Consider the following 13783-nt stretch of genomic DNA (forward strand, 5'->3'; position numbering starts at 1 on the left):
TCAGTTTCGATACTAAGTCAGAAATCCCCTTATATAGAGATTCTCTTGAAAACAGACATGACTTGGCCAGCAATAACTGTGAAAGGAAGTACAGCAGATTTCCTTGACCCTCTTCTTTTTCAAAAATCCCATCCAGCTGAACCTGTACTACACTAAAATCATTCACAAATCAGCAAGAAAAACAACCAGCTTCTACCTATTATTGTCAGCAATGGACCAGCAATATTTAAGGCACATCCAAACCAGCTTTTCCCCCATTTTCAGAGAGTAACAAACTGGAAATTGGTTGCAGTTTTTCCTTCTTACCGATGAAGTCAGAAACTGCATTCAGCCAGAACTTTCTTGCTCTAAATGAAGTGAATTGGTAGTCTTTGGCCAGAAGGCCACAGCATCTGGGCTTGTATCAGGAATAGTGTGGCCAGCAGGAGCAGGGAAGTGATCGTGCCCCTGTACTCGGCACTGGTGAGGCCGCACCTCGAATACTGTGTTCAGTTTGGGGCCCCTCCCTACAAGAAGGACATTGAGGGGCTGGAGCATGTCCAGAGAAGGGCAACGAAGCTGGTGGAGGGTCTGGAGAACAAGTCTTACGAGGAGTGACTGAGGGCCCTGGGGTTGTTTAGCCCAGAGAAGAAGAGGCTGAGGGGAGACCTTATCACTCTCAACAACTACCTGAAAGGAGGTTGTAGCAAGGAGGGAGTTGGGCTCTTCTCCCAAGTAACTAGTGATAGAACAAGAGGAAAAGGCTTCAAGCTGTGTCAGGGGAGGTTTAGATTGGACATTAGGAAAAATGTCTTTACTGGAAGAGTGGTCAGGCACTGGAACAGGCTGTCCAGAGAGGTGGTGGAGTGACCATCCCTGGAGGCATTTAAAAGATGTGTAGACGTGGCACTTCAGGGTATGGTTTAGAAGACACAGTAGTGTTGGGTTGACAGTTGGATTTGGTGATCCCAGAGGTCTTTTCCAACCTTAATGATTCTATGATTTTAAGAGATGTGGGTGAATGCAGTCTGTCCTGTCACTTTGAAGTTTGGCTTAACTCTCCATCCTTATGGCTTGTGATCTCAGCCATGCAAGACCTGGGCTTGTTCTCTCCTTGCATAACTTGACTGTGAAATGGATATTGAGTTTCGAGGAATTGTGAAACTGTCATGGGTTTTTGGATAGTGTTTTTTTTCCCCCACCATATGCCTTAAAGTCTCACAACTAAATAAAATACCATGAGTTGATAAAAGACTGTGTCTAATCTACTACATCAGATTCTACAGTTGGAAATGTTTGGGTTGGGTTTTTTTCATACAAAATTATTCTTAAACAAGGATTCCAATATAAAGAAATCTTGCTTGCAGGTTAAAGCACTGCATGCAGTGATATGTTTGGGCAAAGTACTTCAAACACTGCACCATTGTTAATATGCATAATTCAGCATTAATAAAATATTTTGCCTGTGATAAATAACTATCACAACTATTGTGATAATTTTTTGCACTGGATTTGCAAGGGAAGGGAGCAAGGTTAGCAAAGCTTTCAGCTTTTTACAAAGAAAAGCATGTTCTCTAAGTTGCAGGGCATCTCTCTGACAGGTTGAAAATACCAAAAAGGGGCTTGCCGGCATCACCCATGCTTTGTAAAACCACAGGCACAAAAAACCAGACACCCACTAGCTTCTTGAAAAATCATCAGTTCCATCAGTAGCAGGAGTTACTGTTAAACTCTGAGATCTCAGTAAGACCAGCATTCACGTGATTTTAAGTTAGGGAAAGTAGAAGAAACAACAGATGCTGCGTACAAAAATAGAGACCTGCTTAAAAAAAACCACAATTATGCATGTACTTTTCAATAAAACAAGGAACATTGAAATGGGTTTGGCTTTGATTTAATTTAAAAGAAAAATCAACACTGTTTGATAACAATGGGTGAGGATTTAAATTGCGTAATTGTTCAAACTGAGAAAACTTAGAAATGCTGAATCAAATTAAAGACACATTTGATAGAATCACTGGTCAGAAGAATTTACATTTCTAGGCCCTATATAGTACATTATTGGATCTAAAAGGTAGATAATGGTGTGTCAGTAATCCAAAACAAAGGAAAAAAGGATAAAAGCAGAAATATGCCAGTGTTGAAGTTACTGAAAATTTATTAGACTTCTCTGGAAAAATAAAAACATCTAAATAAAGTATTAAAAATAAAAATAATAAAAATGTAATAATAATCCAATCTATTTATCAGTCTCCTGAGATTTCTTTATAAAGTAGATTATTTTTATTTTCAGCTGAAGTGGAAAGGAATATAAAAATTTTGTGCAACAGAAAATGAACTTGTTTCCAAACAGCTCCATCACATATTTATGAAAAAATCTTTCAACTCCAACTGTCTCCCAGCATTTCCATTTTGAATAAAGTTATAGAACTTTATGCAAAAATCATATGCAGTATTGGTTTCTATGGAAATTAGACTTTTGCTCTGCAAAACTTGTCCACATACACTAAACACTAAGGACCCGGATCTAACAGCGCAAAATTTCATAGTGCTGTTAGCAAGCAATCAAGAAGCTGGAATGACGATGTAACACCTGGATTGATCAGTCAGAACTGGTCCATGTATTCATGAAGAATGGGTATATTTGCGAACCTGAGCATGTTTGTTTGCTCTAAATCCAGTACAGACTGACACTCTCCATTTTGGATGCAGAAAAGCAGGTGTTGTAAGAATCTCCTCTTCCAGTGAAACTGGGACCAGCTCCCGGACCATACTTTTTTTTTTTTTTTCCTTGAAAACATTGTGGTGGCTGAGATAGGGTTAGTGGGGAGAACATGCAGCTGAACACCAATCTGATCTGTAAAATCCCTACAGTTACCGCTCAGCACCTAAAAACACCAGTTATAAAAGTAAGACATGCCAAAGAGCAGCTGGCGCTGAGGCCAGCGGGCACACACCGACACCCAGCCATGGGGCCAAACCCTTCGGGGTTACACAACAGGTAGACTTGCTGGCTCTTGGGATTGCCCAGAGGCCACACAGAATTACTGAATGAGGTCAGGTCATCACCAAAAAATGAGGAAGAGGTGATAAATGAAGAGTGCACATAATCTACAGTGTGGCCTAGGAGCCAAAAGATGAGCTAAAAATGATTTATGTGGTGTGAAATTATATTTACAACTCACACTCTTTCTTCTAAAGTAATGGTAGTATGATGCTATCACAGAGGTGTGGCTGCAAATGATTACTCTAGGAGGCCGTCTGGGGGAAAGATTTGAAGGGATCACTTTTTCTTTTTTTCCACCACCGTAAGAAACCTCAAGTGGACTGTGGAGCGTCCCTAGACTCCCTAGAGGACAGCAACCTTCAGGTATCTGCTAACCAGGTTTTTCTTCCCCCTAGAAGACAGTAAAACACTTCTCTGAAGTACCATCAGATTTGAGAAGTTGTCGCAGTATCATCTACTTTAGTGTGAGGGGAAATCTTTATTTAAAGCTGAGCCGGAGTCACAGTACAGAAAATTCCCTTTCCCAGTCTGGCCAGTACTGCTCCATCGTTCCACTGAAGCCAGAAGCCTGTAACTGCTGTAATTTGCAAGTTTCATACAGAGAAGAACCAATGAAAAACTGCACCAGGTGCTGTGTAGTTAGTATGACTGAGGAGAATCCTTAGGTCCAAATTGCTAGAAAAGCAAGAAATAGCGCCTTTCTCATAAATTAAATCTTTTTCTGAGAATTTTCAAGTAGGCTTGAAAATCTGTTACTCAAAGGTTTGAAAACTTCATCAGCAAGTCATGACTTAATGTCTCTCTTTGCATGAACACACACAATCAAAACTAAATGATTTAAGTTCAATCCACAATTTTTAACCACTCAAGCGAAAATTATTTCTTTGAAAGTTATAACATGCAATAGATGACACATCAGTCTTGAAAAATGTGAAAGCCTCATTTGCAGTGGATTTTATGTACATACCGCTTTTGAATTTAAAATAACTACTTTCTTGATTACAAAGTTATCGTAAAAGATAAAGCAACCAAGTGAGAGCATAATATATCTATAGTTAGTGCAAATGGTAATTGTGTTCTCCTGGATAAGGATTTTCAAGAGACTCCTAGCTTGCATAGCCATGACTTTTATTAGAGAAACTAGATGCATGCTGAATATTACCTTTTAAATTCTGTGGTCTAATCAGGCAATCCATCTCCGCTTTAATTCCTCTTTCCCTGTAGGATAAGAAATTATTTTACAGCTCTTAAAATTTGCAGGTATTTTAGGATTTAGTTTTCTACATGATAAATACCACATCCTTGAAAATAGGTGCATCTTCAAAATTCCGAAATTAAGTTTAACTGTGAATGATGTCTCAATATTTTCTTTCGACTAAGACTCTTAAGACTAAAGGTTACTGTGAGGTTAATTGTGCTAGTGAACAGAAATTATAGGGTCATTTCTGTTTTATAACCCACCTCTTTATCAACATGCAGGGAGACAGGATGCAGCTGCTCTACGTCCCCAATTTTTGAGGAAAAAGGGGATGAAGAGAGTGCTGTCCCTTAATAACTAACTAAATTCCTCTTTCCTTAATCTTTAAGGAGAAAAATTTTAAGTATTCTGGACGACTTTGTACACAAAGTGAATATACAGATTCAATGTACGTGCCCTGAGAGGCCAAAAATTATTTTGAATTTCCTGACAAGCAGCACCAAAGAGAAGTATTTACTTATGCCATCGCTACAGTTGCATCCTACAATTGTAAAGTGTTGCAAAACACTGAGAAAAGAGCAGTTACCTCTATGCTCATTTTGGGATAAACACAGCACTTGCACTAGGGCTTACTGAAACAACAGAAGTATTAGCAACTTATCCAGATTTTTCAATATTAATAATTTCTTCAAGAATTTGTACAGCTCAGTAAAATAGAAATGTTTAACAGAAAATAAGCAGCCAGTTCTTCTATGTTCTTATTATATTGTACTTGCATTTAATGGAGTCATTCAACTATGTAGCCCTATTTCATCTCACTAGATCCATACGTATTTCTACACTTTGGAAGAGCTCTCGCCCTCCTTGCCGAGTGGTTAGTTTCACTGGAATTAATTTGGCATTGAGTGCTTTATTTTTGGTTTCTCTGGAGAAGAAAGAAAACTGGCAAACAATCTGCATTTTGACTTATAACCTGATTTATGACAGAAATCATTGGGGTCAAGTGTGCTGAATCACAAGTCTCTAAAGAGAACACACTCACTAGTCTGCTGGGAAGAGACCCCCCTCCCCAAGCCCAGACAGCAAACTCTGACTTGCAGACTTGCTTGCTGTCAAGTGTTCTCCTGCCCTGCAGCTCACTCTTCTGCAACACAATGGGATGAACATGACAGCATTTTACGATCTCTTTTGAAGTTACAATAATTATGCAAAGTATCAAGCAGAAACGAATCAGGCTCTGGTGGTCTATCCTTGCTTTTTGTTTGGTGGAGCAGGAGGTTAGCCAATAATTACATTTCTAGCAATGACTTAATCCAGCCACTATAAGCATCGCACTATATTGCGGCTGACATAAGCAAGTCACACATTACTTACAAGCATTGCAAAACAAACAAACAAAAATATCTTCTGTCGGTGGAAAATACTTTCATCACCTGGTTAAGAAGAAAAGACTAATTACAGATAGGCATAGCCTTGCTCAACTCTTTCAGAGATGTTACCCAAGTTTTGCTTTCTATTTGCTCGCTTTTATCTGTCCCTGACAAAAAAATAACCCCAAAACTTTGCGTTGAGAGAAATCTAAACACCCTGCTAGATATTTCAGAAGCATGTTCAGCAAAACCGTCATGTGCTCAGGCATCAATGTACTTTTCTCTCAAACTCATTTAGCACAGAATACTGAGAAATTTATGACAATAGTTGCACAGTAGCAGTTCAAAGAAAACACAGACCTGATTAACAGACTGTTTAACTGAAGGAAAAGATCTGAAGTGTTTATAAATTGGAAACCAACAGATTGTCTCTCAAATATTTTCTATAATGTAATGTAACTAAAACTGATGCACATACCTCATACCCTGAATAAACGGCTATGTGAATGTAACTATCACCTGTAATATGGGCAACTGAGAGCTCTTTCAGTTGTTAGCCTCTTAAAAAAATGCAGCAGTTTGAACTGAAAACTGCATCAAAACTAAAACACACACCTTGCTGTTCTAACACACCACAACTGCCAACATTTTCAGTTCTTGTATCTGGAGTACGCACTGTGCACATCTGCAACACAACAAATTGCAGTCCACCGGCAGTGAATGCTGATCTCATTAAAAAACCCTTTATTAAGACCAATCCAAAACAGCAGTTTTAATCCTTTACAGTAACAGTTTCAATGCATAATTTAAGAAAGTCACTGATTTTTTCACATCCTTTTCCTCTGTACATTCCTTCTTCTGTGTACATACTTTACATAGTAGCATCATTACAATTTCCCATTGGGATTACAGTACAAACAGTTCAAACCACATTTAATGCAATTTCTTTGGTTCAAAGTGATGAAGTCCTTCCTCAAAGGCTTCGTAAATTTCTTCCACAGCATGTGTGCTGCTGCCACAAATCCATGAATTAGAAGTGTTTTCTTCACATTTCAGGCCTCCATTGAATAAGCTGTCCAATTTCAACATGAGAAGTCATCTGACGATCATTAACAATCAAGAAGTTGCACTATATTCTCTAAGCATTTTAAATAGTAGGCATGTAGCTCATTTTCCTCTGGCTGTGGAGTAGCTAAAAGGAAGAAAAAACAAGATTTGAACTTCTCAATTGTTAATACAAGATGATATCACATCAAATGTCTTTCTAGTATTAATGCTATTTTATGATCTTAACATCTACATTATGAGTAGCAAATCAAATACTAATACTTTATGTTGTAAGTCTGTTTATTTTCTTTTCTTTTGTTTTCTAAAAGGGCTAGGGTTTTTAGCAGCTTTCCAAGCCCCCACTTAGTTGTAATAAAGTGTAAACTGCCTTTTGATTATACTATGTTACAGTGAGGTCATGCCTTGTTGTTGCAGAACTGCTTGGGTAGGACAAAGTGGGAAATGAAAAATAACAATAAACGTGTTGAAAAATTCCCCCACTTGTACTCAGAAGAACAATCTACCATTTTAGCCCAATTATCACTGTAAAGTTATCAAAGCTTTAATAGGGCAGGCTAGATAAGAACCTTAATGCAGGAAAAGATAGAGGACAACTTCATATGACTGTAAACTGTAACAATTACAGTTGCATAAAATATTGCGTACTCAATATTTTGATATTTAAATGTTTACTGAATTAAAGATAATCAATCTTTCAGCTTAGGACTTCATGTTCTGAAGTAGTACATAAATAAATAGGGACAAAAGCAACAAGGTGCTAGTCTGTAAAAGCTGCATATTTCTACCCTGCTGATTCAACACAGTATTTTGAGGTCTCTTATCAGTCAGTAGTAGGTATGCTATAAAGAACAATACAAACATATCTATTTATTAACACACTATCAGTATATGAAACGTTAGATTATGTTATGTTTAATGGTCGACTTCATAAAGGATGAGTTTGAAAGAACAGTACATTGACAAAATCAATGGATGTGGGTGACAGTACAGGAAGCATTTTCATGAGATGTTCTAGCAAAAATACACCTTCTCCTTGTTAGTATACTGACAAACAGCGTTCAATGATGGCAGAAATTTTGTGGCAATTCTGTTGTGCAAAATACTATTGGAACTCGTATTATAAGCCCCACAATTGATAAACCTATTGGAGTACATCTATAGAGCAATTAAAATCAGTAGGAAAACTCATTGGCTTAAAATGAAACATTTGTATGTTTTTTGCAAGAACAGAGTCTTGATGTGACTGACAACCAATAAACCCATTATTAGCTACTGAAGCTCCAACTACAGACCAATGTTTGAACATCTTTCAAAATGAATGCTCTTAGCTCATATAAAAGCTATTCAAACAACAGTTTAGTTCATTTACTTGAGCAAAAAAACCCTCAACCTTTCAGAAAGCCAGCTAACTCATGGTACAGTATGTTAAGACTGGCACTGTTCTGATACCTTCTCTGCGCGGCTGAACACAGCTAGGCTGAGCACTGTTAAGCATAGTCAATGCTAAATGAACAATTTTTCTTATCACTAAATTTAAAAATTAACACAGAAGTGTAACGTGCAAAGAAAGCATTTTGCTGCAAGCCCCATCAGTCCTATTCTTACTAACCAACCTTAGCAATTACCTGAGGTCTTACTTATAATTTGTAAGCCAAGAGGCATTTTTCTATATCTGTATTTATAAGATGCCTAACCATATAGCATATTACTGCTCGTGATTTTAAAGACAAAAGTATCCTTTCAAAAACTTGTAGCACAACAAAAACTTATTGTGATGATATAAATTGAAATGTATTAATGATCTACCTGTTGGAAAAATAAAACAATTGGCATTAGTTGGAACTAAGACTTACTTTTCTTCACTAAAGAATAAGCCTCATCTATTCTTCTCCGTATCAACGGATTCTTCAAAGTCACTTTTGCCTGTAGTACACACAAACACACAAAATACAGACTTGACTTTCTTCCCCACATGTTCACACTTTAAGAGCAGTTTAGAAAATGACAAAAAACCAGCAGCACATGAAATTCAGGAATTTTAGAATTAGCGTATGACTGTATCATCACACAGACTGCATTTATATAAGCAGTCACAAATCACAGAGGACAAGCTCCTTCCTTACCATGTGGTTTAACCTGCTAGCCTGAGCAGCTATGTAATTAAAATAATGAAATGGAACTGCTGCTGTAAACGTTATTTTTATTTTCTTAAAGGTTACTGTATTGTTTACAGCATAATAAAAGTAACTTTACAATTTTTTTCAAGTATCTCTCAAATACTAACCTTCTGATAGTTGTGAAGCAAAGCCCAAAGCGAAGCTGCTCCTATTCTCTGAACAGCACAACTATCACTTTCCAAACAGGCAGACAATACTGCAATCGCTTCACCTAATGAGAAAAATAAAAAGAAACCTCACCTAGAAAATATCATCAAAAGCACAGAAATATATTTACATGTCTCAGTATTTTGATGTTTGGAGCACACTTATTTCTATAACAAGTATTGGTACAGCAAAGGAATTACAGAAATTTTATCATCACATTAATTGTATTTAAATATGCTCACGAAATTGGCAAGCTACATTGAAAGAACTGTTAATAAGAATATAGCAAAACAAAAACAAGCAATGCTAAAAAATTAAGTCATCAGTAATAAAACATACATGTTATGTACAGCCATCAGCTACGCATAGGGACTGAGTAAGCCACGAAGCTGTTTTATAACTCCCAGTAGCCACAATTAGAGCCACATCAGGATAGAAATTAAGATGTTTCTATTTTCCTTAGCACTTATTATGTAGATGATTTATAACCAATGAGAAATATATGCCACCCCACTGTGGGTGCCTTCATTTCCTAGCCTTGCTCTGAAGCCAGACTCTATGTTTCCTTGTTCACGTCATAATAAAAATTCACAGATTATGTAACTGAAAATGTATGCTTAATTAAGGCAGCAAATCAGCATCTTAGGTAAAAATTAAAAGCATGGATAATATGGAAAACCTGCTGAGAACTTATGACAAAAACAGCAGCAGTCTCTCTGCAATTAAATGGGGGAAAGAAACATGCCTTTTACAAACAACAGAGAAAAAAGTTCTGTGAATGTTGGTACATTATATATGCCATGATCATAACTTCATCATTATCATAAAAGTTTTCTGCACATGACAGAATACAAAATAGTTTGTCTCAACATCCATGACTTGCAGGAGCTAAAAAGGTTTTGTCCAACTTAAAGAAAGAAACTTCCATGGTAGAAATATGTTTAAAGAAATATTTTCTCAAGTTAGTTATTTCAAACTGACTGACACAAGGAATCCTTCAACTGCTCCCTGAAAAACTAACTGTTTGAGAAAACTGCAAAAATGCTTCCATTCATAATGTGCTACTATATTCAAATGACCAGTCTCACAATAAATTGTGGGTTTTTTTCTTTTCAAAAAAAAAATTTGCTTTTTTATTTCTATTTATTTCTATTATAAACTATTTATTTCCTTTTGCTATATATTCTTATTTTAATTGCTCTTCTGCCAAGATGTATGTTCTATAATTAATCTATGAAAATAATTTTTATAAGAATGCTTTTCTAAATAACAATATTGAGTTCTAGGTCAGTAACCCAAAGTGCAACCAAAATATGGTATTCTGGAAGACAATATTCTCAGAGTAAAATAGCTTGTATACTCTTTAAATACTTACCATTAGCTAATATCTTTGGTTTATTGGTTGGACTAAAACATACATTATGTAGAATGAGAAGTGCTAGATGTTGGCTGTTCTTGTGTTTGTATTTACACATTTGCACGATCTGGTCTAAAAAACCATTTATCTTCATGATCATCTGCTGTCCGTCTTCTCCAAAAGATATGTTCAGTAGCAACTTTAGCCAAAGAGTAGACACATTACCAGGATTTTTATGGCTTCCTTTTGGTAGTGAGAGAGACAAAAAATTTTGCAGGAACTTACTCTGTCAGAAGGGAGAATAAGCATGTTAGAATTTATAGTATTCTTTGGTTTGTTCACTGCTCTTTGACCTTCCAATCTGCATACTTGACCAAAACCTAGTACTAATGCTTCATTGATATATTTCAGGGAATCCACTATTAATCAAGGATTTTGTAAAGAATTACATTTGAAAAATAATCAACATCTTGGTTAAAAAGTTAATATGGTAAAATAAATTTTCTTCTGTAGTAATTTATGCAGTGTAGATACATAAAAAGTTGACCCAACACAATATATTTCTCTGAAGGCTAGTTCCCACCACTACATAAGCTTTTTGCATTGCACTTAGCATTCCTGCCCCAAAATAAGCTAGAAGCAATTTAAATGAATCAATGCACTACTTACCTAATGTATTCTTGATTCGTTATTTATTATTGCTTGTGTTATTAGCAAACGTTAAAGGTACCATAGAATCACAGAATTTCTTGAGCTGGAAGGAACCCATAAGGATCTATACTACCCTACCCCTTCACTGACTGCCACAGTAAAGTCCTCTACTTTTGTAAACTTTGAAGAAAAAGGTCCATATGCTGACATGGCATATACTACTGCTTCCCAATCTCAGGGTTTGCCTCCACTTTAAGGAGACTGAGCAGGTGAAAATCTATTCCCCTGTTGGAAGAGGGAGATGTCCTGAAATAACACCACTGATGAAAAATGTCCTTGACTAAATATTCTCAACCTCACTGACCCTCAACAACACATACAGGCATGCAGTCAAAAGCAAACAATCCAGCATATCAACTCACTATGGTTTTCTTCATGTGAATATAATAGTGGTAATTTAATTACCAATTACCAGATCGAATTAGTAATTCAGCATGGCTTACACTTACGAAAGCAGAGCTTAGGAGAGAGAATGAAGACTAAGTACTTTCACACTAGAGTGAAACTCTGAAAACAGCAAAAGCCAAAACAATTCACAGAATTCACACTTACTACTCTTCATTTTTATCAAAAAGTTTGAGTGTCAGCAATTTTGTAACTGTATGACCAGATTTTACATAATTAGCACCACAAAAAGATCACATTTCCCTGCACTTTCTAACAGCTAATTAGGTCCAAGCACAGAACACTGTTAATTTAAATTGAAAGAAATTGTTATTATTAAACTACTATAAAAGATGCTAAAACCAAATGCTTTTTATAATTTCTGTGTGTTAGCTAGTTTTATCACATCACCACTATAACTGATTTTCTACATGGTTTGATTTCTTGTTTCAAGGTGTTGAATTTATTTAAATGATCAAAGTTAAACTTAAACAGATTTTTCAAAGAACGTTTGATAAAACAGAGTAAGGATCATTCAATATATAAAAAAAGGTAAAAGACTGTACTTATATTTATATAAGAATAGATTTCTACCTAGCAGCCAATTACTGACACATAGGACATCTCTAAAACTATAATTTTTATAAAGATAATGTTTCCCATAGTATACCTAATGATTTATAACAATGTTTAATTTCTTGTTTACTCACACGCAGTTTGTTCTACTGCATGCTCACTTTCATGATCCACTAGTGATTGGTATCAATATATATATGGGTATTAAAAATTTTACACCCCACTGAAACTGAGCAGTTATAAAAAGCTCTAGCAAAAATTGTGTATATGCCGTTTCTGTTCAGGCTATGAATAAGACTGAACTCCATGTTGCACTTATGGAACAGTAACACAACTGAGAAGACATAATCGTTTTGATTCCCACAGAAGCATCTCTCTATGATCACAGGACACTCCATATTGAAATGTAATGGTTTATTAAAAAGGAAAATGCATCTATCACATTGCTAAAATCAAGGATATTATTTACTTACCTTCTGAATAATGCCTTTACAGTCATGAGACAGAGCAAGGTTAGAAAGAAGACAAAAGACCACCTGCTGAATTGGGCTGTTATCATTTGACACTTGGGAAGCCAATTTCAAGATGCTATGCATTAATGAATTGCCAGCTGCACTTCGTGCAGATGCAAGTGATGATTGTCCACCACTGGCCCAACAAAGTGAAGCACAACCTTAAAGAAATAAAATGTTTATCATATGAGAAACGCATATATACATTAAGAGAAAAAAAAAAAATCTATGAAAGAGCAGTCTAACAGCTCAAAGACTGAGATGAGACTTTTGAAAGGATTGGGGTTTTTTTTCTTTGAACCACAGTGAGGTCAATGGGCAGGCTTTGAATAGAAATATGCCTGCATGTGGCAGTTTACTGGAATAGGCGCCTACTGTCCTATTGTTCTAGAATCTAAGAGGCGATTGTGCTGTTAAAGACAAGCCATTGCTCCGTGTCGGAAAGTCTCCTTAAAAACCTGAACATTTTATCTAAGGCATTATACAATTATTTGGCATCAGAATCTGAAGTGACCCTCTGAAACTGGTTCAGAAAAAGAGGTGCCTATATATCTGAAAGGTTTATTAAGTTCCTTAAAATATTTTTCTGAGAAATAAAAGCACTGTCTGCATCCATCGTTACATTGTACCACAGCAGCATGCAAAATCCTATGCTCTGGAGCTAATAAGCTCCAATGAATAGAGCATCAGGGAACAACAGAGTTACCAGCATGTTTGTGCACAAATATGCATATTAGTCTAAAACCACTTGCAAAGGAAATAAAAATGCAGCTTAGAGTCACTCAGAGTTAAGGAACAAGAAAAGACCATCAGAACTTCAGCTTGATTTCCAGTACATCACAGAACAGTGCATTTTAGTTTTATATCCTGTGGTTGACTAATACATATTCAAGTCCATATTAAAAAAAAAAGTCTTTATGAAACAAAGCATCACAAGCTTATTAAAGGTCTGGAGACATTAACTTTAAAAGAGGATATAAGCTCAGAGACTGTTCAGTTCATATATTTTAACCATGATAAACCTTTTATGGTACCTTGACAGGGAGAAATCAACAGATACTTATATGCCTCTTCAAGCCAGTAGCAAATCATTATCTAATTCAATAACCAGAATATGGATTAATACTAGAAAAGAGCACAGGCTTCTAGTGGTGGCGATAATTACATCTCAATGGAAACAAAGAGTTTCCTGAAATCAAGAGAATCCTTATGAAAAATATACAAAATACAAGTTTCTGAGCCTAATGCATAAATAAATGGAAGAAATTTAATACAGAATTAAATTAGATTATTGAAT

The 13783-nt window shown here is 36.0% G+C and overlaps 1 protein-coding gene across 3 annotated transcripts in view; it reads right to left on the reverse strand.

Moving 5' to 3' along the window:
• Positions 1 to 6275: 6275 nt before the first annotated feature.
• Positions 6276 to 13783, reverse strand: part of RTTN (rotatin) — an 88941-nt gene continuing 81433 nt past the window's right edge. For all 3 annotated transcript variants that reach the window (XM_064443098.1, XM_064443097.1, XM_064443096.1), the window contains 5 exons: positions 12448 to 12647; positions 10322 to 10589; positions 8907 to 9010; positions 8476 to 8545; positions 6276 to 6746 (listed from right to left, as the gene is read on the reverse strand). In XM_064443098.1, coding sequence (XP_064299168.1) covers positions 6664 to 6746; positions 8476 to 8545; positions 8907 to 9010; positions 10322 to 10589; positions 12448 to 12647 — 725 coding nt within the window. In that variant the 3' untranslated portion in view covers positions 6276 to 6663. The remainder of the gene's footprint in view (positions 6747 to 8475; positions 8546 to 8906; positions 9011 to 10321; positions 10590 to 12447; positions 12648 to 13783) is intronic.

The sequence above is a fragment of the Phalacrocorax carbo genome, chromosome 2 (genome assembly GCF_963921805.1).
Source record: "Phalacrocorax carbo chromosome 2, bPhaCar2.1, whole genome shotgun sequence".
NCBI classification, from domain to species: domain Eukaryota; kingdom Metazoa; phylum Chordata; class Aves; order Suliformes; family Phalacrocoracidae; genus Phalacrocorax; species Phalacrocorax carbo.